The sequence below is a fragment of the Stegostoma tigrinum genome, chromosome 19 (assembly GCF_030684315.1).
Source record: "Stegostoma tigrinum isolate sSteTig4 chromosome 19, sSteTig4.hap1, whole genome shotgun sequence".
NCBI lineage: Eukaryota > Metazoa > Chordata > Chondrichthyes > Orectolobiformes > Stegostomatidae > Stegostoma > Stegostoma tigrinum.
In genome coordinates, this window is record NC_081372.1 from 38,739,767 (window position 1) to 38,765,670 (window position 25,904).

At 40.9% G+C, this 25,904-nt stretch overlaps 1 protein-coding gene across 1 annotated transcript in view; it reads right to left on the reverse strand.

Moving 5' to 3' along the window:
* LOC125461586 (cadherin-like protein 26) overlaps nucleotides 1–25,507 on the reverse strand; it is an 83,482-nt gene extending 57,975 nt beyond the window's left edge. Inside the window, exons 1-6 of the mRNA XM_059652633.1 lie at nucleotides 25,436–25,507; nucleotides 19,917–20,039; nucleotides 17,046–17,204; nucleotides 11,536–11,680; nucleotides 8,938–9,104; nucleotides 6,334–6,462 (exon numbers count right to left, since the gene is read on the reverse strand). Coding sequence (XP_059508616.1) covers nucleotides 6,334–6,462; nucleotides 8,938–9,104; nucleotides 11,536–11,680; nucleotides 17,046–17,204; nucleotides 19,917–20,039; nucleotides 25,436–25,477 — 765 coding nt within the window. The 5' untranslated portion in view covers nucleotides 25,478–25,507. The remainder of the gene's footprint in view (nucleotides 1–6,333; nucleotides 6,463–8,937; nucleotides 9,105–11,535; nucleotides 11,681–17,045; nucleotides 17,205–19,916; nucleotides 20,040–25,435) is intronic.
* Nucleotides 25,508–25,904: the final 397 nt, after the last annotated feature.

Genomic DNA, 25,904 nt, shown 5'->3' on the forward strand with positions numbered 1-25,904 from the left:
GCTAGCGGTATGTTAATTGACGTGAATAGTGCTGTGACGTCAAAGTATATCATAATCTTGTCGTCGTTAATTTTAATGTTCTTGAGCTTGTTAAGGAATTCCAGGGTTGAGTGGATGGAGTATCCAATTGCTTATGATTAGAATTGTTCACAATGCCTTTTTAGTCCCACTATTCTTCTATCTTATCAGACAATTGAAATAGAAAGTAGTTAATTAAAACCCGAATTCAATTCACTTTTGCATCCCAGCAAGTGTTTCAATTAGGCAAAGTGAATTGAAAGAGCTATACAGCTTTGTAATATGGTTGACTGTTTCATCAGATCCTGACAGACTGGCAAAGCCTATCACGTCAGTAGATGCTAACTGTTCATTCTTAACTTTGAAAAACAGCTTTCAACATTCAGCAGGTTTATTTTTCTTTGAAATATCAGTCAACCTGAAGCATACTAGTAAATAAAAGATGGTAAATTCTAAAATTTGGTCAGGCAGTTGCAATCTACACAGCGAGGCTCTGTACCTTTACAGTCGATACAAACTGGAAGTCAGATCAATGTGTCAGAATATGTAATCACAACTGAATAAGGAAGTCAACAGCAGTACTGTTGCACATAGTATTGAGTTCAATGTAGGAAACAGTTTGGATTAACTCCATGAGGCAAAGCAAATACAAACCATCTTTGTGGTTTAAGTCCTCTACTCTCTCTTGTTAGCTTATTCAATTATGTCACCAATTATACTCAATGTCCAGCAACACCTAACTTTCACTTTGTATACACATCATTGCTTCATCATTTACCCATTAACTGTTGCCACCCATGCACCAGACCCCTAACAAAATGTACTTTATCCCCCAACAAATGCATTGGGCAACACAATCCATTGGGTGAATAGTTCACCTTGACTCACTTGAATTTTTGTTAAAGAAAGGGAAAGTGCATTGGTAGAACCAGAAATCGAGTAGAAGGGACCATAAAGATGAATGCATTTATATCTTCAGTCATAGATGGAAAACAGGGCACTTGCCAATAAATGCTGACAGCATTGAAATATCTCTGGCATTATTTTGTTAATGATGGCACTGCATTGATGGCTGAATATGGTAACTGTCGAGATTGGTACTTTGCTATGACTAAATTATATCCTTTCCTCTATGTTTCAGGCCTGATTTTCACAAAAACATAACAAGAAATGCATGCTGATTGTGCAGACTAGCCATTTATTGAGTATGCAATATCACAGCATATATAGCCATGTCACACAACAAACACCAGCACCTAAACAGTTAGCTGTATTTTCACCTTATGTGTCATTCCCCACAAGTAGGCATATGGATTCCTTCAACACTAGAGTTACAGAGAGTTGGGAGCTCTGATCTTCCCAGAGCTGTATTCAGCTCTGACACAGTTGCTGAACAACTAAGGTTATTGTTGAGAAGTAGAATCCTAAAGATGCATCAGAAAAAAAAATGAGGTACTGGATAGTATGCTAGGTGCACTCTCCATTACTCGTTGTGGTGGAGAGGAAGAAGACCATAAGACAATGATCAGGTTACATTATTTCCACTATGGCTCAGGCTGCCAGTACATGCATGCAATGGGGCAACTTTAACAGTGTCTTTCAAAGTGCATCAGGCAAAAGCATTTCCATGGTCTGGGTAACATCTAGGCAACCTTTTTTCTCTTTCATGGTATTTGAGAGTCACTTGAGAAGCCATCATTTGCTGCCTAATATTGATTGTTTGGGAGAAGGTGCTAACAAGATTCCTTCTTGAAATTTTGCAGCCATTTGGTGTAAGTACACCCTATTGCACTATTAGAAAGAGAGTTCTGGGATTTTGATCCATCTACAAGTGAAGGAACAACAATATCATTCCAAATCATGTTGTTGTGAGACATGGAAAGGAACTTATAGGTGATGGTGTTCCCAGCCTCTGACCTGTTCCTGCAGCCACAGTATTTATATGTCTGGTCTATTAAGGGTATGGTCAAGGGTAACCCCAGGATGTTAAAAGTTGGAGTTGCAGCAATGGTAATGCCATTGAACGTCAAAGGGAGATTTTCTCCTGTTGGAGCTGATCGTTACTTAGCATAAGTGTGGAAGAGCTGTTACTTGCCACACATCAGCCCAAGCTTGAATTTTATCAGAGTTTTTATGCATTTGGATAGAGCGTACTTCAACATTTGAAGAGTTATGAGTGGCACTGAACACTCTGAAAATCACTAGAAAACATTTTCACATCTTTCCTTGTGATAGAGGAAAGCTCACTGGACATATTACACTATTTTGAGTAATTCCTGCAGCAATGTCCTGGAGCTAAGCAGATTGGTCTCCAGTAACAATGAACATAAAATCCATACGGTGCAGAAAGAAGCAATTCAGCTCATTATGTCTGTACTGATCTTCCAAAAGTCCCACCCAGACCCAGCCTCTTACGCTTTCTTTGCATTTCCCATATCTAATCAACCAATCCTGCACATCCCTGGACACTATGGACAATTTAACACAAATAATCTACCAAACGTGTACATCTTTAGACTGCAGGAAGAAACCAAAGCACCCAGAGGAAACTCACAAATGCACATTGAACATGCAAACCCAGCTGCCCAAGACTGAATTGAACCCGGATCCCCCGCACCTTGAGGCAAACGACTGACCCACCACGTGACCCCAACATCTTCTATGTGTCACAGCAAGCAGTGAAGAATTTTCCCAAACACTCCTATTGACTTTAACATTACAAGGGATTCTTGATGCCAAATTCAGTCAAGTGTTGCCTTGATATTAAGGGCACTCTCATTCACTTCACCTCGAGAATTTAGCTCTTTTATTGGTGTTTGTATAATGACTATTCATTCGGGTAAGGAGCTGAATGCCCTACCTGAGCCAAAACTGAACATCCGTGTTTGAATTGTTACTAATTAAGTGCTGCTTGATGGCACTTGTTGATGATCCCTTCATTGAGTTACTGATGATTGAAGTTAGATTGATGGTAATATTTACCTAGGTTGGGTTTATTCTGCTTTTTGTAGCTAACAGATATGGATAGTTTTTGTTTTGTAATTGCCAGTGTTGTAGCTGTACTGCAACAAATAATCACAAGACATAGCAGCATGTGCAACAGAAGCCTTTACTTCTATTGTCAGAAGGTTATACTGGGACTTCAAGCAAAGACCAAACTGAATCACCCGCTCAGCACTTCTGGGTGGTATATTCTTCAGCTATATATTGTGCACTGATACCTATCATTAAGAATGGAAAAAGCCTGAGCCTCTGCCTTTGCTTCAAGTTCCATCCACTAACATTATCAATGGGAAGTGGCAGGAAATGCAGTGTTTTGATCTGATCCTTTCTTGAATGTCTTATCTTTTTCTATCTTGTAAGAAATACTGGGAGCAGAATGCTCATAATCCTATATTGTAGCTTCATCAGTTGACACTTTATTCTTAGGTATGCCTGGTGTTTTTCCTGTCCTGCCGACTTACACTCTTTATTAAAACTGTTGATTTACTGGCTTGTTAATAATGGTAAATTAGGTGCATATGTAATGTAGTTGAATGCAATTGTGCTGTTGCAGATGGCCTACAGTGTCCCAAGGGTTCCGAGTTTAGAGCTGCTAAATTACATTGTGTGCCACATGTACTCAGAGCATTTAAAGGTATTGGTGAACCAAATGAATTTTTATGAAAATCCGGTAGTTTCATGGTCACTATCACCAAACTAGTTTTTAATTCAAATTTATTCATTAAGTAGCAATTGTGATGGAATCTGGGCTTGAGTTGCAAAATATTAGCTACGGCCTCTGGATTACACCTAGTGACTGTGTCACTATGGGGTCTAGGCCCAAAACGTCAGCTTTCCTGCTCTTCTGATGCTGCTTGGCCTGCTGTGTTCATCCAGCTCTACACCTTGTTATCTCACTGTGCCAATGTTCCCTTTAAGCTCTGTGACCACACGACGAGATAACAGCTTGAAGAATCCACTCCAACTGGCATTCTGATGCTCTGGCCTCTGCTTCCAGAGGCTGCTGCTGTCCATTGTCATTGGCAGTCCATGCAACAAAAGAAATTAAAACAAATAGAGGACCACAGCACCCTGTGCCTACAAGTCCCCCTAGAGAAATTACTAAGATATGGCAGATAGGACCAGTAGAAAAAGTTAGTTCATAACATTGAAATTCACTAATGGTATGTGTGTGTCAAGTTTTGTTTTATTTTAACTAATTCCATATAATCCATTTTCGGGCTGTTATCGCAATGATGTCTGCCAATCCCTGCATCACCATTCAACCAATACTTGCCATGTGTCTTTTTGTACAATGTATTTTGATATTCTTAACCTATTTCCTTCAGTGCAAGGAAGGAACCAGAAGCAACAAATTGAGGGCAGCATTGATTGTCAGTCAATCTAACACGTGTCTGCCACATCAAGAGAAAGACTTCCAGGGGCTGCAGATGTCAGCCATCAACTGACATGAGAAACCAAGCACTGCCCTTCAAAGAAGCTTCTGTCTGTAAATTCCAGTGCCTAATGTGACATTGGCCCTTCTCTTATGCAACTTTTCTCAACTGTGCCCCTGTCTTCGACTCTCCCCTGTTCATGTGCTGATTTCAACACAGTTTGTTGTTGATGCTGTGGATGTTGAAGTCTTCCTCTTCAGAACTAACCTCAAACACGTTTAGCTGCCTTATTATGATGCTGACAATTTGAAAAATGGACTGCTGATTTTTGATTTTCAACACCCGAGATCTGAAACTTTCATGGACTGAATGGGTTTTAAATGGAATATAACAATGTGACTCAAATTGGCCAAAGGCATTACCTGACCCCACAAATGGCTACATTTAAAGGCTGTGTTTCATGACACTGAGGAGTATATGTAGTACGCTTTCAGGAGACTAAGGAGAAGTACTGAAGGGTATCTGTATGCATGCTTGAAGCATTGATGTCATTTTTATGCACTCCTGATACATTTTAGGCACGTAACAGGTCAATAGGAATGCTTGAAACCCCAGTTTGGTTTAGAATTATTCCAACCCACAGAACAAACATGTAATGATTTTTGATATTGTGATGGCAACAAATTCAGATTTGAAGATAAACAGACAGCCACAGAGAGAAATATGAGTGTTTGCATTTTATATGGTGAAGCAGAAAGAGAGAGACAGCAGGGAGAGTTTCTAGGTTTGAAGGTAGTATTCACTTTTATCCGATGATTGGAAACACACTGTGATGTGAAAACCACATGGCACAAAGGAAGCATTGATGAACTGAAAGTGGATGGCAGCTGGAAAATATAGAAGGGCATAGCTGACCAGAGGTGGTGCTTTTTGGCAGAGCAAGAGAGATGAAATTAAAAATACAGCATTAAACATAGGCTGAGAACTTACTTTGGCACTTACTAAAAGACATTTGGAAACAACACTTAATAAAGGTAAAACCATCTGACTTCAATTGAAAAATTATATCCTTGTCCACCTGCAATAATTCAATTCCTTATTTCAGTCAGTATGCTTTGAAGACATCCAAATGTGCATCCCATAAACTCAGAAGTATTTGCATCAGAAACAAAACAGCAATTTCTGGACAAACTCAGCAGGTCTGGCAGCATCTGTGGAGGTAGAGCAGAATTAAAGTTTCAGATGCTGTGACCGTTCTTCAGAACTGATGGTAGCTAGGGAAAGCCTGATATTTATGCAGCAGATGGAAGAACAGCACTGCATTTTCTGCTTGGGAAATCTTCAGATTTTTGGATTCAATGTTGAGATCAATAATTTTAGGGCTTGAGTATCTTATCCCATATCCTTGCCCAAATCCTAACACACCAGGCCTTGTCATCACATTGGCTGCCACCGCACACAACCCATTGTCAGCTACTGATAGTCTCCATTAGCAGCTATTCATTCTCCTAGGCTGACCTTTACCTTCGTCTGTCCAACTTTGTTTTGTTCTCTTTGAGCTCTATCCCTACCTATTATTTACTCCTCATTCTACCCCCAGCCACCCTCTGCATGAATACCAACGTTTTCCTAGCTACCATCCATTCTGAAGAAGGGTCACTGGACCCAAATCATTAATTCTGCTTTCTCTCTCCACAGGTACTGTCAGACCTGCTGAGCTTTTCAAAAAAATTCTGGTTTTGTTTCTGATTTCCAGCATCTGAAGTCCATTCAGTTCTTTTTTATCTTTCATAGTTGCATTCGAACTGAGTTGCAATTGCAATTGAAAGAACAATACATTTAATTCCATGTCTGCCCAAGAAATACCTTTTCTTCAAGATTAAAAATCCCTTAGCACAATGCTCCCACCAGGGATAAAATGTTAAAACCTACTTACACTTTTCTGAGTTAAAATTGGAAGATTATTGTTGGCGTCTGTCACATTTATCTGTACTGCTGTACTGGTGGACAATACTTGCAATCCATTATCTCTTGCTTTAATGACCAAAGAGTACGATTTAATGGCCTAAAGCAAACATAATAGTCAGTCAAAAAACATAAATGATGTTTTGTAGAAAGAAAAGCCATCAACTTCTTACCAATAAAAAAGTAATTACAAACCTAACTGTTACAGGAGTTGGAAGACAATTGTCTTGTTTTGCATAAAACTCCTTAGTCTTTTTAAACTCCAAGACTGCATAAGGTTTGATATTTTGATTTCATCTTCATCATTGATTTACAGTGTAAGCATCACCCAAACATAATAAATGTAGGACACAAGGCTGAACTTCTTCTGCAATTTCCCACTGTCCCCTTCCTCCCCTACCCCGACCCTATGAATTTGATGTAAATAGTGGCAGAAAATAAACTCAAATGCAGACTGCCCCACCTCGTTGCCTAGAGATTTGTTTTCCCCTTTTTACCCACCAGGAGTGATGCTGACTGTTCCCTCATTGACCACAAATAAGTCTTGCCAAAGACTGAGTTCTGGCCCATTTATCTACAAACTCACCCCATGACCATGTCTCTTTGGGACCCTCTAGTGCGATATGATTTTGGATCCTAGGTAGTTATAATGGGAACCTGTATTGTATAGGTGGAAAGGATATAATCCTTAGGCCTTCCACCTCCTCCAATTTGACCCCATTTATTTAAATTTCCTCAGTTTCTGACAATGCCTACAAAATCAAGAATTTGTCCACCCATTAGCCTCCAGCAGTCTCTTCTGGGATTCCAATGTGGTAAATACTTTCTCAATTACCACTTCAACTCAGAAGACTTCCTCTCCAATCCTGCCCTTCATGCCAAATGATGGCTGACTCAGGAAAACAAACAGGGTTAGCATCCCAACACATTGTCCAAAAGAGGGGACTCCTGCTCTTTACAGTTTTGGACTGGAAGATGAATAGAAGAGTTTTCATTTCCATTCCAAATTCTTTTAGAATTTTATGAAGGAGCTCCTGATGATTTCTCAAGGATACCAGGTGATTCGATCAATTGTGCATATTTCTGACTCCAGCTACAGCTCCCATGTCTCCTGGAATGATCAGGATTTTTGCAGAATCAGTGATTCTTATCCCAAATACTGCTTCCGACAGGCCAATTGGTGCAACAGTTTCAATTTACCACCAGAGTGCATCTCCTGCCCATTTTATCACCACTTCCTCATGGAGAAATCTTCGATTCAACAACTTCAGCTCTCCCACTGTCAGTGTGAACAATGACTATGTGAAATACACTCGGGAGGCTCCTGGAAAATCGGGAATCATAGTATTCAGAGAATTTTTGAAGAGGGATGAGGATTTATCTCAACTTCACCCTTGGTGTTCCCTCTTCTTCACCAACTGGGAACCAAAAGACATGAAATATGCTCAAGGACCTATGCAGAAGAATCCACCATAGCCCCATAGGGACTTGTGCCAGGATCTGGAGTGTGGGGAGGTTGGTGGGAGAGTGCATGTCAGTCAAAATCCCTTGAATCCTAAAGATTGCCTGAAACTTATTCCAGAAAATGTAAATGTATCTGCTTTTCAAGATCTATGTTTGATTTAACACTCAAGAAGCAGTAGGCAGGATGATTGGTCACCTCTGCTTACCAGGGCAACTTCAGATTGTTGTTAAATGCCACAATATCCTGACAATCTCGTAAATGTGGTTCTCATGTCCCAATTTCCAGTTTTTCCTTTTTGAGCCAATCTGATGAATGAACTTGGTCATCAGGGAAATAGACCTTGGTATATTGGTGTTGATTTATTTATGGTCAGAAGATTTGAAGATTCCAAGCAATTTAGGTATCCAGGACCACAAATACTTTCTGTCTCCAGTATCCGCACAGCACCTGTGGAGATTGTGAAATGGCATTTCAGGGGGAATCAGGGTGGAACGCCCCAAAGAGAGAGTTGGGAAAGCTGTGTTCTACAGGAAAGGAGTGGGGTGGGTGATGGGAGAATGAGGGTGTTGCAGTGTGCGGAAAAGGAAATACTTTAAGTGTGGTGTCCTGTAAGCACATGGTGGCCAAACAGGAAAAGTTCCCTTATCACCTCCTCAACTAAGTAGCAATATAGGGCCCTTGTTATTTTGCCTGAGTATCTGTGGGAGACACCCCTTAATTCCTCCTTAGGAGCTGGGTCACCTGACACCTGTCCTGCTGCAGGTCAAATGGCACTATTATCATGGCATCAGATTTTATGTCAATGCCCAACCTGCCAACCTGCCCCTGGAGGGGACATTAAATCCTACCAAATACTTAGGTCATTAGCATTATGTTTGATAAAAGAGATTATAAATACCAAAGAGCATATAGACAATTAGCCACTGTTGCCTGTTAAATCACTTAAACGAGATCATGGCTGATATGATGAAATTGTGATTATTGTAACAACGTGACTTCTAATTAACATGCAATTTCTCATATTAAAGTTATTTTATGTTTTGAATGTTTTTGTGATTTACAAAAGTAACAATTTCCTGTATTATCATATGACTCATGCATAATATATACCTCATAGTCCAGACATTTTTCAAGAATGATGGATCCAGTTTCTGAATTAATATTAAACACATTTGATGGGATTGCAGGTCTTTGAGAAACAATTGAATATGAAATTTTTCCATTACCAATCCTTACATCATCGGGATCTGTTGCTTCCACCTTCAAGATTTCTTCACCTAAAACATAGAATGTCAATTATTTGAGTAAAAGTGCACTGTTTAAGACTTATCCCAGAAATTATCACTGCCCCAATCATAGGGCAAGAAGAGATGCATCTAGTTAAAACAGAAGACATTGGGAAAGCTTGGCCAATATTTGACAGAGAAGATGCAAGGCTGACTCTCACCTCCTGCTGGGTTTCTCCTGAAATATTAATCTCTGTCTTTCAGATGTTGAAGATTGTTGCATTCTTGACAAATTTTTTGTCTCAGATTTCTCACACAGGTTACTTTTTGTGTTTTCAGTGTGTGACCAGTTGCTGTGATCATTGCATGCTCAGAAACAAACTCATATAAAGATTTCGCTTTCAATGAATTTGTTAAATGGAATGAGTTATTGTTTCAAGTTACACATTGGGGATTGAATGGACAACCCAAAATTGAATCTTCAGAGAAGCTCTGAAGAAGTGCTGCATTGGTGCGTATGCCCCATTTGCCTGTCCTAAAAAAAAGGAAATTCTGCTGACCTGCCGTGTAAGTTAGCGTGCTATAATTGGCTATATTGTTTGCAAAACAACCTATACATAAAATAATTTGCTGGATCTGAACTTCACAGGACCATTCTAAAAGGTGTAATACATACAATATAAATATAAGTAGAAAAAATGTGGTCTTTGTGGGAAAGCTAAAGCCCTCACAAATGCAGCGGAAAGACATTTATCAAATTTCAGGATTTTTAAAATGTCTCGGATAGACAACACAGAAACAGGCAATTCAGATCACCAGTTATCCCTCACCAATTGTTTTACATCTAAGTCTACCATGGTAACCGTCTACTCCCATCTCCTCCAAATGCTTCTCTGAAATAGATATATATTATTTGTTTCCCTGTGATAACAAGCTGCACAATTTCACCAGTCATTCAGAACAACTTTTCTGCATTCCCTATTGGATTTCTTCATGATGCTTATATTGATGGCTTCTAGAGCTGTCCAGTTAAGACAAAGCACTGGGCTGGTTATTCGGGCTTAAAGGTAGACAGCCCGGATAATACCATGAGCACTAATCCTGCTGCCTAATCACTCATCGTTGATTGCACAGTAATTTAAATTTCCCACCCATTCATCTTTCATTCCATCTCTGACTCCTGAGTGCTTGAGACTGCTGTGGAGCCAACAGTGGTCACCAAACCCATGCATTGGGGCTGGAGAGCTCCCAGCTATTTGATTAGCTCTCGGTGGTGGGACTTTCTGCCTAGAAATATGCAGAAAACTTGCATTACTTTGATTAAAGTCCCTCTAAACGTAAATAGCTTCACTCTTAGGTGCCAGCGCAAGGATGAGCTTCTCTTTGACATTTTCATCAGGGAGACCAATTACTCTAGCACCTCATTAAATCTAATCCATTGTCTCTGCACTCTCTGAATCAAAAACTTTCATAACGTTAAAGAGCTCTATTAGGTCACCCTCAGCCTTTTCCCATTCTTTAATTTGTTGCTTATTCTTAACTGTTTTTGAGTGGATTGATAGGCCACTTCAGACAATAGTTAAGAGTGAATCACATTAGTAGTGGTCTGGGCTCACATGTACGCCAGAGTTTATAAAGAAGATTAATGATAAAGAAAATAAGAATACCTATGTCATAGAGTCATACAACACAGAAACAGACCCTTCAGCCCAACCCGTCCATGACAAACATAATCCCCAAACTGAAGTAATCCCACTTGCCTGTTCCTGGCCCATATCACTCCAAACCATTCCTCTTCATGTATTTATCTAAGGGTCTTTTAAACATTGTAACTGTACCCACATCCACCACTTTCTCAGGGAGTTCATTCTGCACACGAACAACCCTCTGTTTAAAGAATTTGCCCTCATGTCTTTTTTAAACCTCTCCCCTCTCATCTTAAAAATGTCCCCTCATCTTGAAATCTCCCATCCTCGGAAAAAGACACCTACCATTAACCCTATCCTTACTCCTGATGATTTTATAAACCTTTATAAAGTTACCTCTCAATGTCCTACGCTCTAGTGAAAATGGTCCCAGCCTATCCAGCCTTTTTAAATAACTCAAACCTTCCATATCTGCCAACATCCTGGTAATTCTCTTCTGAACCCTCTGTAGCTTAATAAAATTCTTCCTATAACTGCGCAACCAGAACTGGATATATTACTCCAAAAGAGACCTCATGATGTCCTGTACAACCTCAATATGACTTCCCAACTCCTGTAATCAAAGGACTGAATAATGAAGGTAAGTGTTATAAATGCTTTTTAAACTACCCTGTCTACTGTAGTGCAAGCTTCAAAGAATTATGCATCTGAACCCCGTCCTTGACCAAATCATTACCAGCTAACTATACATAAAGACATGCTTGCAAAACCATTTGTATTCTGAATAAATTGGAAAGAACATATAAACAATTATCGACTTTGAAATAAAAGCATACCTAGAGCAGTATTTTCCAATACATTAACAGGTTTTATTTCTTTGAATTGAGGAGCATTGTCATTGATATCATTCACGACAATTTTATACAGCATATGTTCGTCCAGCGGTCGCAGAGAGTCTCGTTCCAGAGCATCGACTTGAAACTGAAAATGGAAAATAATCGATAGAATTAATTATTATTCAAAAGTTAGAACAATGCAATTTAAATCGATAAGTGTTTGATCATTTCTACTGTTTAGGTTAAAAAAAAATACCAAAATCAGAAAGCAGCAAATTTCTTTGCTATATACTTAAAGTTTAATTTGTTTGACATGAAATTATTTAAATGTATGTTTTTAATGCAGTCACTACATTTACTTAGGGATAACAAAGTGTAGAGCTTGAAGAACACAGCAGGCCAAGCAGCACCTCGGGAGCACAAAAGCTGACGTTCTGGGCCTAGACCTTTCATCAGAAATGGGGGAGGGAGAGAGTGTTCTGAAATAAATACGGAGAGAGGGGGAGGCGGATCAAAGATGGATAGAGCAGAAGATAGGTGGAGAAGAGACAGATAAGTTAAAGAGGCAGGGATGGAGCCAGTAGAGGGGAGTGTAGGTCAGGAGGTAGGGAGGGGATAGGTCAGTCCAGGGAGGATGGACAGGTCAAGGGGGCGGGATGAGGTTAGTAGGTAGGAAATGGGGGTGCGGCCTGAAGTAGGAGGAGGGGATAAGTGAGAGGAAGAACAGGTTAGGGAGGTGGGGGCAAGCTGGGCTGGTCTTGGGACGTGGTAGAGGGAGGAGAGATTTTGAAGCTTGTGAAGTCCACAATGATACCATTGGGCTGCAGGATTCCCAAGCGGAATATGCGTTGCTGTTCCTGCAACCTTCGGGTGGCATCATTATGGCACAGCAGGGGGCCCATGATGAACATGTCGTCTGCAGAATGGAGGGGGCGCTGAAATGGTTCGCGTCTGGGAGGTGCAGTTGTTTACTGCGAACCGAGAGGAGGTGTTCTGCAAAGCAGTCCCCAAGCCTCCGCTTGGTTTCCCCAATGTAGAGGAGGCCACTAAGGGTACAGCGAATGCAGTATACCACGTTAGCAGATGTGCAGGTGAACATCTGCTTGATGTGGAAAGTCATCTTGGGGCCTGAGATGGAGGTGAGGGAGGTGGTGTGGGGGCAGATGTCGCACTTCCTGCTGTTGCAGGGGAAAGTGCCGGAGTGTGGTGGGTAGGAGGAGAATGTGAAGCGGACAAGGAAGTCATGGAGAGAGTGGTCCCTCTGGAAAGCATACAAGGGTGGGGAGGGAAAAATATCTTTGGTGATAGGGTCGGATTGCAGATGGCGGAATTGTTGGAGGATGTCGCTTTGGATCCGGAGGTTGGTGGGGTGGTATGTGAGGATGAGGGGGATTCTCCTTTGGTGGTTATTTCGGGGACAGGGTGTGAGGGATGAGTTGCGGGAAATGTGGGAGACATGGTCAAGGGCATTCTCGACCACTGCGAGGGGGGAGGTTGTGGTCTTTGAAAAACGAGGACATCTGAGATATACGGGAGTGGAATGCCTCATCCTGGAAGCAGATGCAGCAGAGGCGAAGGAATTGGGAATAGGGGATGGAATTTTTGGTAGGAAGGTGGGTGGGAGGAGGTGTACTCTAGGTAGCTGTCGGAGCTGGTGGGCTTGAAATGGATATCGGTTTCTAGGTGGTTGCCTGAGACGGAGACAGAGAAGTCAAGGAAGCTGAGGGAGGTGTTACAGATAGTCCAGCTGAACTTGAGGTTGGGGTAGAAGGCGTTGCTGATAACCTCATTACATCTACTCCCCTGTTTTTATGCTTAGGCATTTTGTTCACAAAATGCTAACCTGAGCTTAGTGATAATGGGAACTGCAGATGCTGGAGAATCCAAGATAATGAAATGTGAGGCTGGATGAACACAGCAGGCCCAGCAGCATCTCAGGAGTACAAAAGCTGACGTTTCAGGCCTAGAACCTTCATCAGAGAGGGGGAAGGGTGACAGTTCTGGAATAAATAGGGAGAGAGGGGGAGACGGACCGAAGATGGAGAGAAAAGAAGATAGGTGGAGAGGAGAGTACAGGTGGGGAGGTAGGGAGGGGATAGGTCAGTCCAGGGAAGACGGACAGGTTAAGGAGGTGGGATGAGGTTGGTAGGTAGGAGATGGAGGTGCGGCTTGGGGCGGGAGGAAGGGATGGGTGAGAGGAAGAACAGGTTAGGGAGGCGGAGACAGGTTGGACTGGTTTTGGGATGCAGTGGATGGAGGGGAAGAGCTGGGCTGGTTGTGTGGTGCAGTGGGGGGAGGGGATGAACTGGGCTGGTTTTGGGATGCAGTGGGGGAAGGGGAGATTTTAAAGCTGGTGAAGACCACATTGATACCATTGGGCTGCAGGGTTCCCAAGCGGAGTATGGGTTGCTGTTCCTGCAACCTTCGGGTGGCATCATTGTGGCACTGCAGGAGGTCCATGATGAACATTGTCATCTAAAGAATGGGACTCATCTCCACCTATCTGGACTCCATTTTCTCCCCTTTGGCCCAGGAACTCCCTACCTACGTCCGTGACACCACCCACGCCCTCCACCTCCTCCAGGACTTCCAATTCCCTGGCACCCAACACCTCATTTTCACCATGGACGTCCAGTCCCTATACACCTGCATTCCGCATGCAGATGGCCTCAAGGCCCTCCGCTTCTTCCTGTCCCGCAGGCCCGACCAGTCCCCATCCACCGACACCCTCCTCCGCCTAGCCAAACTCGTCCTCACCCTCAACAACTTCTCTTTCGATTCCTCCCACTTCCTACAGACTAAGGGGGTGGCCATGGGCACCCGCATGGGCCCCAGCTATGCCTGCCTCTTTGTAGGTTATGTGGAACAGTCCCTCTTCCGCACCTACACAGGCCCCAAACCCCACCTCTTCCTCCGTTACATTGATGACTGTATCGGCGCCGCCTCTTGCTCCCCAGAGGAGCTCGAACAGTTCATCCACTTCACCAACACCTTCCACCCCAACCTTCAGTTCACTTGGGCCATCTCCAGCACATCCCTCACCTTCCTGGATCTCTCAGTCTCCATCTCAGGCAACCAGCTTGTAACTGATGTCCATTTCAAGCCCACCGACTCCCACAGCTACCTAGAATACACCTCCTCCCACCCACCCTTCTGCAAAAATTCCATCCCCTATTCCCAATTCCTGCGCCTCCACCGCATCTGCTCCCACGATGAGGCATTCCACTCCCACACATCCCAGATGTCCAAGTTCTTCAAGGACCGCAACTTTCCCCCCACCGTGGTCGAGAACGCCCTTGACCGCATCTCCCGCATTTCCTGCAACACATCCCTCACACCCCGCCCCCGCCACAACCGCCCAAAGAAGATCCCCGTCGTTCTCACACACCACCCCACTAACCTCCGGATACAACGCATCATCCTCCGACACTTCCGCCATCTACAATCCGACCCCACCACTCAAAACATTTTTCCATCCCCACCTTTGTCTGCTTTCCAGAGAGACCACTCTCTCTGTGACTCCCTTGTTCGCTCCACACTGCACTCCAACCCCACCACACCCGGCACTTTCCCCTGCAACCGCAGGAAATGCTACACTTGCCCCCACACCTCCTCCCTCACCCCTATCCCAGGCCCCAAGATGACTTTCCATATTAAGCAGAGGTTCACCTGCACATCTGCCAATGTGGTATACTGCAATAACTGTACCCGGTGTGGCTTCCTCTACATTGGGGAAACCAAGCGGAGGCTTGGGGACAACTTTGCAGAACACTTCCACTCGGTTCGCAATAAACAACTGCACTTCCCAGTCGCAAACCATTTACACTCCCCCTCCCATTCTTTAGATGACATGTCCATCATGGGCCTCCTGCAGTGCCACAATGATGCCACCCGAAGGTTGCAGGAACAGCAACTCATATTCCGCTTGGGAACCCTGCAGCCCAATGGTATCAATGTGGACTTCACCAGCTTCAAAATCTCCCCTTCCCCCACCGCATCCCAAAACCAGCCCAGTTCGTCCCCTCCCCCCACTGCACCACACAACCAGCCCAGCTCTTCCCCTCCATCCACTGCATCCCAAAACCAGTCCAACCTGTCTCTGCCTCCCTAACCAGTTCTTCCTCTCACCCATCCCTTCCTCCCACCCCAAGCCGCACCTCCATCTCCTACCTACTAACCTCATCCCACCTCCTTGACCTATCCGTCGTCCCTGGACTGACCTATCCCCTCCCTACCTCCCCACCTATACTCTCCTCTCCACCTATCTTCTTTTCTCTCCATCTTCGGTCCGCCTCCCCCTCTCTCCCTATTTATTCCAGAACCCTCACCCCATCCCCCCCTCTGATTAAGGGTCTAGGCCCGAAACATCAGCTTTTGTGCTCCTGAGATACTGCTGGGCCTGCTGTGTTCATCCAGCCTCACATTGCATAGCCTTAGCTTAGTATTGTCTTCCTTATCACTGAGTCAGATACACTGTGGATTCAAATTCTACTCAAAGCCAAGGGCATATCATCTAGACTGGTTATAAAAGACTAATAGAATGTGCCCTATTGTTGAAAAGTGTTGCGTTTTGAATGAGACTTTAAGTTAAGGCTAAGTGTACTTTCAAATGGGTCCATAGGATCTCATACTTGGAGGCCTATAGTCCAATGGACAGAATCCTTGTCTTTGCACCAGAAGCTCTAAGTTCATGTTCCATTCCAGGACTTGATGGAAAAGGAAGTTGCATTCTTAATGTGGCCATACAGGTTGAGTATTTAATTAAGCTCTTCCAATGTATGCTGACGGCAGCATGAGTGGGAGAGATTACTGGTCAGCTATATAGTGGAAAGTAAAATTAGAGCCTCTGCTATCACTATTCATATATCTGCTCTACAACTGAATGTTACACATTGTCCAAGTTGCTGTGACACCTTGGGAAAGCCAGCTGTTTTAGTTGGCTAGACAGCTTGTGTGGATTACACTGGGGTTTCAAGGCCATCCTTGGCCTTTCTGTGGTGGAGGTCTTGATGCTGTAGTTTGACCTGCCTTCAGGCAGGGAACAGAAAAAAAGCAAAAATCTCATACTCTGGAATGATTTATCCCGGAAAAAACAGAACCACAACCACATTATCTGGCTTATTCACTGGTTGTGCAAAATAAACTTGGCTGCTCCATTTTCTATATCACAGCAGCGACTACAACTGAAAAATACTTAATTGGCTGGGAAGCATTCTGGGGCATCCTGAGATTGTAAAAACACCATTTAAGTATGTATTATGTAAATTACTCTTACTGAGAAATCCATAATTTGTTACATTTCTTGTGGAACCATTAGACATTTCAACACATTGCAATTCATTCTCTGGCACTGTTAAAATGGTGAAGCAGGATCATAGATTTCTAATTCTTGGACTTATTATGTTGGTTGATTCGGAACAAATACAAGTAAGATACAGCATCCAATATGCACACATTGAGCTTTTAAGCAAAACTGTTGCTAAATAAACTCAAATGACAGTAGTTCGTACCATTAATTCCTTTGTTTTTTCACGATCAACTTTGTGATGGATGTATATTTGTCCGCTGTACCTATCAATTGAAAACAAGCCTCTCTCAGGTTCAGCATCCACACCCTGGCCTGTCATTGAAAACAGCATTGTATGGCTTTGTGACTGATCATTGGAAACCTGTAAAAGGAAATAAGCTGCAATTGTGACTAATTATCACTTTCTACACAACTTTCTATATTAAACTTTCTATACTGAACTTTCTATACTGAACTACATAATGTCAAGCTTTTTGACTTTCCTGATGTAATGCTGTAAACTACAGGCATTTTAGACCTTCATGGGTTGAAATAATCAGCAATGACTTTTTATGGGGAAAAAGTGTTTCTTAAGATGAAAGGGACACGGAAAAGCTATCATAAAGGAATTGAAAGCAATTAACCATATTTGGGAGAAAGGAGTCAAAGCAAAATAAACAAACTATTTTAACATCTCCTTGATAACTAGCTGCCTTGTGAAATATGGGCAAGTGAGATTGCCTGCAGAAGAATTTCAAGAGTTAATTGCAGTACAGGCTATGTTTTGAAAAGGCAGCTAACAGAGTAACAGGGAACAGAGAAGCTTGGTTGAGAAATCAGCTGGCTTTTACTTCTGCTAAGAAAGCAAACTACAGACATGGTGACTTCAGAAGCATCTTAAATATTACCACACCACAAACTCTACAAGACAGAAAATCCTATAAGAATTCAACCTTTGGATTCTTCAGCAACAAAATTCTGGATGACCACACTGCACAAGGATCAAATCCCACACATATCCAGAGACAGACACTGCCAGTTTGAATCATAGCTAAATTCCAAAATTTATCAGTTAAACTAAGTTGGATTGTGAGGCTTAACTTGCTTACTTGAGGGATCTTATTTTGGTTGCTACATATAATAAAGTTCAAATAGTCATTTCAGCATTCGTTTGTCTGTGAAATTTCTTTATAAAACAGTAAATTTTCATCTCACAAAACCTTTTGACAAAGGGTTACTTTACTTGAAATGTTAACTGTTTTTGTCACTGCAGACACTGTCAGACTTATTGAGTGTATCTTGGATTTTCTGGTTTGTTTAAGTCATTTTACACTGTATTTTTTTCTGGCATCATTCTCACTGCCAGACAGACAATATTACATATAGTTATTGAAATGCTTCCAAAGAATATCTGTCATCTTTAACCAGGTTTTAAAATGTCATTTTCATGATTTGGCTCAAATTTCACAATTTCTTTTGGGCACTTCCAGCCTCATAAAAGACATCAGAATTTCAGAGTAGTGAAACATTCCAATGACCTGCTTTTTGTTTCTTTCACATTCTCCCTTTTACACTGAGAAGTCCTGTCTGCCTCTTATGTTCTTGATCTAACCCAAGTTGGAGAAAGGGGCTAGAGAATCAAGGCCATTACATGTGAGTAATAAATTGTAGAGACAAGGAAGCCATGAGAGTGAAAAATAAGGGCAATTAGGCAAAGAAAGAAAGAAGCCACGAGGGAAAACTGAAAGGACAATGTGCACAGGAAGCAATAATAAACAAAATCCTGATATCCGAACACAAAATAACTAAAGACAGAACGATACAGAAAATCAGAAAAATAAGAGAGGAAGAGAATATAAAAAAACACAAACAATGTTTGACAGACTAGAGAGAGGGTAAAGGAACTTGGAAAGGAGAAGTGTCATCGATAAACACAGAGGGGAATATACCCACCCTTCCCCGAAACTTTCCTCAACATCATCCCATGCAGGTAAAGCTGTTGGTATTCCATTATGACATGGACCTTCCCCACCTCAGGTACAATAATAGCAGGGGCAGGTGGAGACCCTTAAATGATTATTAATTGCTCATTTAATGACATCGGAGGTCCAAGGGTGGAAAGCCACCTGTCAACACCACTGTCTCCCATAAAATTTCAGACAGGACAGTAGAGGTGAGTAGCCAATGAGAAGACCACATGCTGGATTTTACAAGCCTCTCTGCTTTCAAACCGGCCCAGACTTTTAAATTGTAGACACTGCTATAATGAATTAGAATCCTCTGGTGGGTATGGAGAATCATGATCTGAATTTCACGTGTATATTTACTGGGATCAATGGAATTAATCCATCCTTATATAAAGGACAAAAACAGACCAGTCTGCTTTATTGGCCTACATCATTGTTCATGTTTTGCACAGAGCTAGGGTTGAAACTGCTAAAGACACAGAAGATCTTTAAATGTTCCAGAATTAATACAACACTGCAAGGCACCAGAGTAGTGCCAGAGTTTTTTTAAAAAAATAACCCCTACAATGGCCCAACACGTCCACACTTTCCCTCAAAGCATCCTGAACACTATGGGCAATTTAGTATGATCAATCCACCTAACCTGCACATCATTGCACTGTGGGAGGAAACCCATACAGACATGGGGAGAATGCACAAACTCCACCTTGGACCTGAAAGTGGAGTTGAACCCAGGCCTCTGGCAATATGAGGCAGTAGTGTTAGCCACTGAGCCGCAGTTCTGCCCCATATATTAAGTGAGCAAATTGGATGCAATAATAAATGAAGGCATACATCAGTTATAAAAATAAGTTTGTTATATACCTTGAAGAAAGTAACTAGAATTAAATAAAGTTAAATAACCAATATCAAGCTAATTTATTTGTCAGACATTGATGGAGTCAATGCTTAGCTATAACGCTAGAAAAATTCAATCATCAGTCTTACTCGTAAAATTATGAACACGCAAAATACACAATGTAGAACGCTGAATTACATTAAAATATTCCAACTGACAAATCTTTTCATTATCTACATTACAGTTGCAAAGAAAAGAATTTCCTTTTTCCTCATATATTAATACCTACCTTTATTGCTTTTTTAGGGAAAGGACCCACATCTTCTTCTGTAAGTTTGAAAGTTGCAGAAATCCACCTTCTCTTCTCACGATGCAACACTACTGAGCGTTGTGCTCCCACTCTGCTCAAATCCTAAAATTCAGTTTCAATATTTAGCATTTTAATATCTAACATTAACATTGATCACTGTGTCAAATAGCTGAATAGATTCCACAGGTTCTACTCTGAAGAATGAATTTTACTTCAAACCCAACCAATTAGAAATCCTCCTTAGAATGAACAAAAATCAGTATACTTGATTATTAAATTGTACTCATCAATTTTTGCCACTCACATAATGCCCAATTAATGCTTAATCTTACATCTTCTTGCTAATTGAAGGACTTTCTTGAAAACACCTATATTACGCTTACTTAAATTAGGAACTCCACAAATACTGTTACATTGTAAAATTACTAAATTTACAGGCCAACTGGGGATAATGTATTGCACTGAAAGTTTCAGGATACATTTTTTAAGCATGACAAGCCAGTTAAGACCACATAACCACATGAGACCCAGGACAATTTGGAAATTGGAATCAAAATTGGACTAGATGCTGGAGGCAAAATATGATATTCAAAAGATGTTTATGCAACTGGAAGATATGTCCAGTAGCATACCACTGGGTTTGGTTCTTGGTTCCTTTCTGATTCTTTTGTACATTAAAAATCGAAGTTCACTAACTTCCCTAAGTTCACATTTGAGATGAAAATTATGGTGTGCTAAAAGCTAGAAGAAAAGCCTAAGACTATGCAATGATTTCAATAGGTTGGTCAGATGGACTAAACAGTAGCAAATGGAACTCAACCCTGCAAAGTGCATTTTGAGAGGACTAACAAGACAAGTGATTACATGTTGAGTGGTAAGACCTTTGGAAGTACAGAGAATCAGAGGAGCTTTGGTGTACATTCGTACAGACCTTTGGAGACAGCAAGACTAGTCAATAAGTTGGCCTAAAAGGCATTTGGGATGCTTATCCATTGTTCGTTAAGCCATTGAATACAACAGCAAGGAAGTTATGATGAAGATGTCAGTTAGGCTACAGGCGGCATTCAATGAGCAGTCCTGGTCACTACTCTATATGAAAAATATGATTCTACTAAAGAGGGTGCGAAGGAGATTCACCAGGATGTTTTCTGGGCTGGAGTGATCCAGCAATAAAGAAAGAATAGATTGACTGGGATTGTTTTCTTTCGAACACAGAAGGATGAGGGAAATACTTTATTGATGATTACGAAGTTATAAGGAGCATAGATAGGGAAAACGTTTTCTCCTAATTAGAGATGTAAATAACCAGGGTCAAGGCATAGCAGGTTTAGAAAGGTTTAGGGGAAAAACAAACGTATCTGGATTTCTCAACCTGAAAGGATGGTAGAAGCAGGACCTGTCAAAACATTTTGCAGAGCATGTGCCATATTATATAAGGCTGTGCACTAAGCACTGGAAAATAGGATTAGAACAGGTAGATATTTGATGGCCAGCACATACACAATGGGCCAAAATAACAAAGTGTGGAGCTGGATGAACACAGCAGGCCAAGCAGCATCTCAGGAGCACAAAAGCTGTCGTTTCGGGCCTAGACCCTTCATCAGAGAAAGGCTTTTTTCTATGTTGTAAAAACTATGACCCCATGACAGTACTGAAACATGACATTTCTTATGATATAAATGTAGGTAGTAGTATAGATAGTATAGATGGTACATACATTTACAAGGGGATATTGATAGATGAAGTGAATGGACAAAATGACGGTGGTGAATTTAAATGTAAGTAAGCATAAGGCTATCCATTTTAGATTGAAAAAAGGATAGATCTGGGTACTTTCTTCACAGTATGACGTTAAATGCGATGGATGAATGTATATAGATGTTCAGGTATGTAGATCTTTAAAATGCCCTGGACTGGGGCAAAAAATAATCACAAAAGCTAATGGAGAGCTACCATAATACCTAGAGGACTGGAATACAAGGATGCCAACATTATGCTGCAGGCTTACAAATCCCTAAGCAGACCCCACAGTAGGCAGTTCTGGGCACTACATCTTAGGAAGGATATATTGGAGGAGTACAATCTGGTTTACAAGAATGGCTCCTGGACTTCAGAGATTAAGTTATAAAGAGAGATCAAACAAATTAAGCCCTGCTTTTTCCAGAATTTAGAAAGTTAATGGGTTACATGAACAATATATTTATATAAATAGAAAGCGGGACGTAACACCAGCGCTTCATCGGAGGCTCACTGATGATGTTACCTAGAATGGTGACAAAACGTCTGAAAATTAACCTTCCTTGTCAACTTAGAAATAAGAAAAGACAGGGCATATAAGAAACTGTATCCCCTGGTTGGAGATTCTAGAACTCGGGGGCACAGTTTAATAGTTTAACACACTAAGGTTGCTAGAGGTTTGGAACTATCTTCAACAAATGGCCATTGATGCTAGAACAGTTGTTCATATAAAATCTGCAGTAGGCATTTTTTGTTAAGCCAAGATGTTAACGCATATAGACATAAAGTAGGTGCATAGAGTGGGCCAAGGCCAGCCATAGCCCTACTGAATGGAGGAATAGGCTCAATGGCCTTCGTGTTCCTTTATTCCTATAAATGAAGGTTGTCATGGTTTCAATTCTACTTTTATCTTTGTTGACCATCTCCAGCTTTATAACCCATAGGACTGATTTGTCCCCCTCCAATGCACAAAACAGAAATAGCAATTGAGCTCCTGGAAGTTGGCAGAGGATACTGCTTTACAGAGAGGTGCATTTTACACCTGACTGAAGGATCCTTTCAAAATATCAACATAATCAATGCCGAATGGACAGAAAGAAAACTGACTCCATTTTGCAGCTGTTACCACCTGACTAACACCAATCGAAGCAAATAAAAATTACCCTAAAAGGATGGAATCTCTTGCTTATCTTGTCCATCTGATGATGGTCATATTCAAGAAACCACATTTCAAACTGGAAATGATAACATAACAAACAGACGAAACAAAAATGATGGCCCAGATTTTCACTAGTGTTTATTCCTGGGTAGATGTGAGTTGCATATGGGGACCCACAGAATCCCTTTGATAGCAGATTCTGAAGCAATTGCCTGGGAAATTGAAGACTCCGTTGGGCAATTCTTCAATATCTGGAGTCCCCTGAAAGTTTCCTTTCAGTCAGAGAATGATGATGAGATAAAGCAAATGTTTACTTGTGAAATGTTATTCTATCAAATTATGTGGCGATAAACTAAGTTAAGGTACAGAATTTATATCACAGCTAGAGATGTGAAAGGGACTTGTATAAAATAGAAATTTTAATTGCTGACGTAGGTAAATAACCTGTAATCCCGCAGTAAAGGATGGACGATGTCAAATATTGGGTTGTCAGGGGTTAATGACCAATCAACCAGTTAAGCCCAACAGAATAAAGCGTGAAATGATACAACATTTTGAAGCTGTTGCAACTTATTGCGGTAATGCACTGGAAATCAAGACCCACTGTTCCTAGATTCTTCACAAAAGTGAAAATTTAATCAAACCAGCAAATTATCTGGTTTTACCTGTTTAAGTGAGGTAAAACAAATAAGCATGCCATTTTTTTTGCTTTTCATCAACAAGAAAATAATTGTGTATTGCAATCAAGCTGTTTTTAACCAATAGCAGGGGAAAAAATTCATAAATTGCTAACTAATCACTCTGTAATTTAAACTTTTAAAAACCCCATGCACTACAAGCAAATGCAAAGAGACTAGATAAAATACAAATGTTATGGAAGGGGATTAAGAGACAAAGATACAGAATTCCAGTGGCAGCTCGGACCTGGGATGTTGATGAGTTATTTTCTTTAATTTTCTTTCAATATCTTTTGATTCTTTATTGATGACACAAGACTACAAGTATACCAATTCTCAGTCTTTCATTCACTGTTTGAAGATTTGTCTTTTCAGTGCGACTGAAGATCATTCGCCCACTTTTTCGTTCAATAACGGAATTTGCAGAGACAGCACTTCACAGGAAAATGGCAACTGAGCCACCAGGAAATTTTCTTTTACTTCTCTACACAGGAGGTCAAGAGAGAAATGTAGGAGTTTTCTCTTTGTAGGTTACATGTTTCTCTCCCACAGGCAGTTGTGCAAGAACTAAACAAGTGCTTGTTGCAATGCTGAGCCCTCCTGAGCCCAGAACATTGGTTAATTGAAAAACTAATGAAAGGACTGTCTATGGGCAAAACTGACACACATACCCCACACATATACACACATAGCTGCCATAAGTCAGCACCGTGGGTCAACTGACAATGAGTTCCAGCAATTTGTTTTTAAACCTGCAAAATCTTCTTCCGTAGATTTTTTTTGGCTTAAAGAGGTGCCTTTTCCCATTTCTTTCAGTCCACAGCCGAAACAAAAAGTGGTGATTATTAAGCAAGGAATAAGATAATTATAGTAAAGATTCAATGGTCAAATTTTCTGACAGTCACTTTCTACCAATTTTGTAATTGACTTAGTTTTATGAGGTTTTAATGAGACATTGTTTCAGTGTTTCTCGACTCCTCAAGTTCATGTAGCAGGTAAAGAATATATAAAATTATGTAACAATATCTTCACGCAAGTACAATAGGTGGATAACACATCTTAAAGCAAAAACTCAAGAGGATTTCACTGTGAGAATTTGTTCCCATGTTTTCTGTGGTCTTTGTGTGGAATAGTTAATATTCAAAGTGTAATTGCCAGTGTAACAATAAACAAAAAGAGTAATCTTTCATATCCTAAAAATAAATTTGCCTCAATAAAGAAGAAGAAGAATTTTTCAGTGCCTTGCCTATGGGAAACCATGTCTGATGGTTGCATATATCATACACGAATGAGCAGAACTTTACAATCAAACATCAAAAACTAAATTCTTGAGAACATTTGGATATGTGCTCCTCGCAAACCAAACTAAAAAGTATGAAGTAAGAAAATTGACCGCATTTAAAATGCTCTTTGTTTCCTTCATTTTAAATATTTTGTAATGTATTTTTATTTGAAATAACCTACAGTTATTAGAAGATAATAGTGAGCAAAACTGTTAATCATTCTTATCTAATTCCAAACAAGATCTAATTTTAAGACTTCTAACAAAATACTTCCGCTCTAGTTTGATAAACATTTTATGTAACATATGCTGGCTTGGTCCTGTGTTTGTACCTTTATACGACTGATTACAACGAACACATGAAAAAGGTAATGTTGAAATATTCTAAACTGAATACAATTTTCCTCCTTACCATCATGTACTAACTGATCAAAAAATATGTTGAGCTTTGGTGATACTAAAATGTGTTGTTCACATGACACAGTACGTTACTACAAATAAAATACATATCAGATATTCACTGCACAAAGAATTTACATACAAACTCTGCTTCAAATTTATTAAACCTATTTCAGCATACGCCTGTAAAGATGCATTATTTTACATTAAAAATGAACGATATGTAAAGTAAACTAGTACTTACTGCTGAGAAGAAAAGCAACGCGGCATATATTGCCAACCCCATGTTAATGAAGGTCTACAGCAAGAGTGAAAGATTGGACTTGGTTTTCAAATCATAAACAAGTGACGCATGTATCAATTTGCTAGGTTAATTGATTAAAGTACAGGCAAGCTGCCAGTTTGGAGGGCGGAGGATTACTGGAGATGCAGAGACAGGTTTCTTCAACATTATTTGTGCAAAACCAATGGATTGGAACCAGGCTTGGGACAGATCCATCGTCTCCATTCATTTCAGCCTTCCATGTCCCCCTATCCATTACCCTGAAATAAGAAAGGTATGAGGCAACGGCCGAGTGACATCATCGCTGGTCTATAAATCCAGAGACCCACGTAATGTTCTGGGTACGCAAGTTAAAATCGTGCCACAGCAGATAGTGGGATTTGAAATCAAGGGAAATAATCTGCAATTAAGAATCTAACAATGACCATGA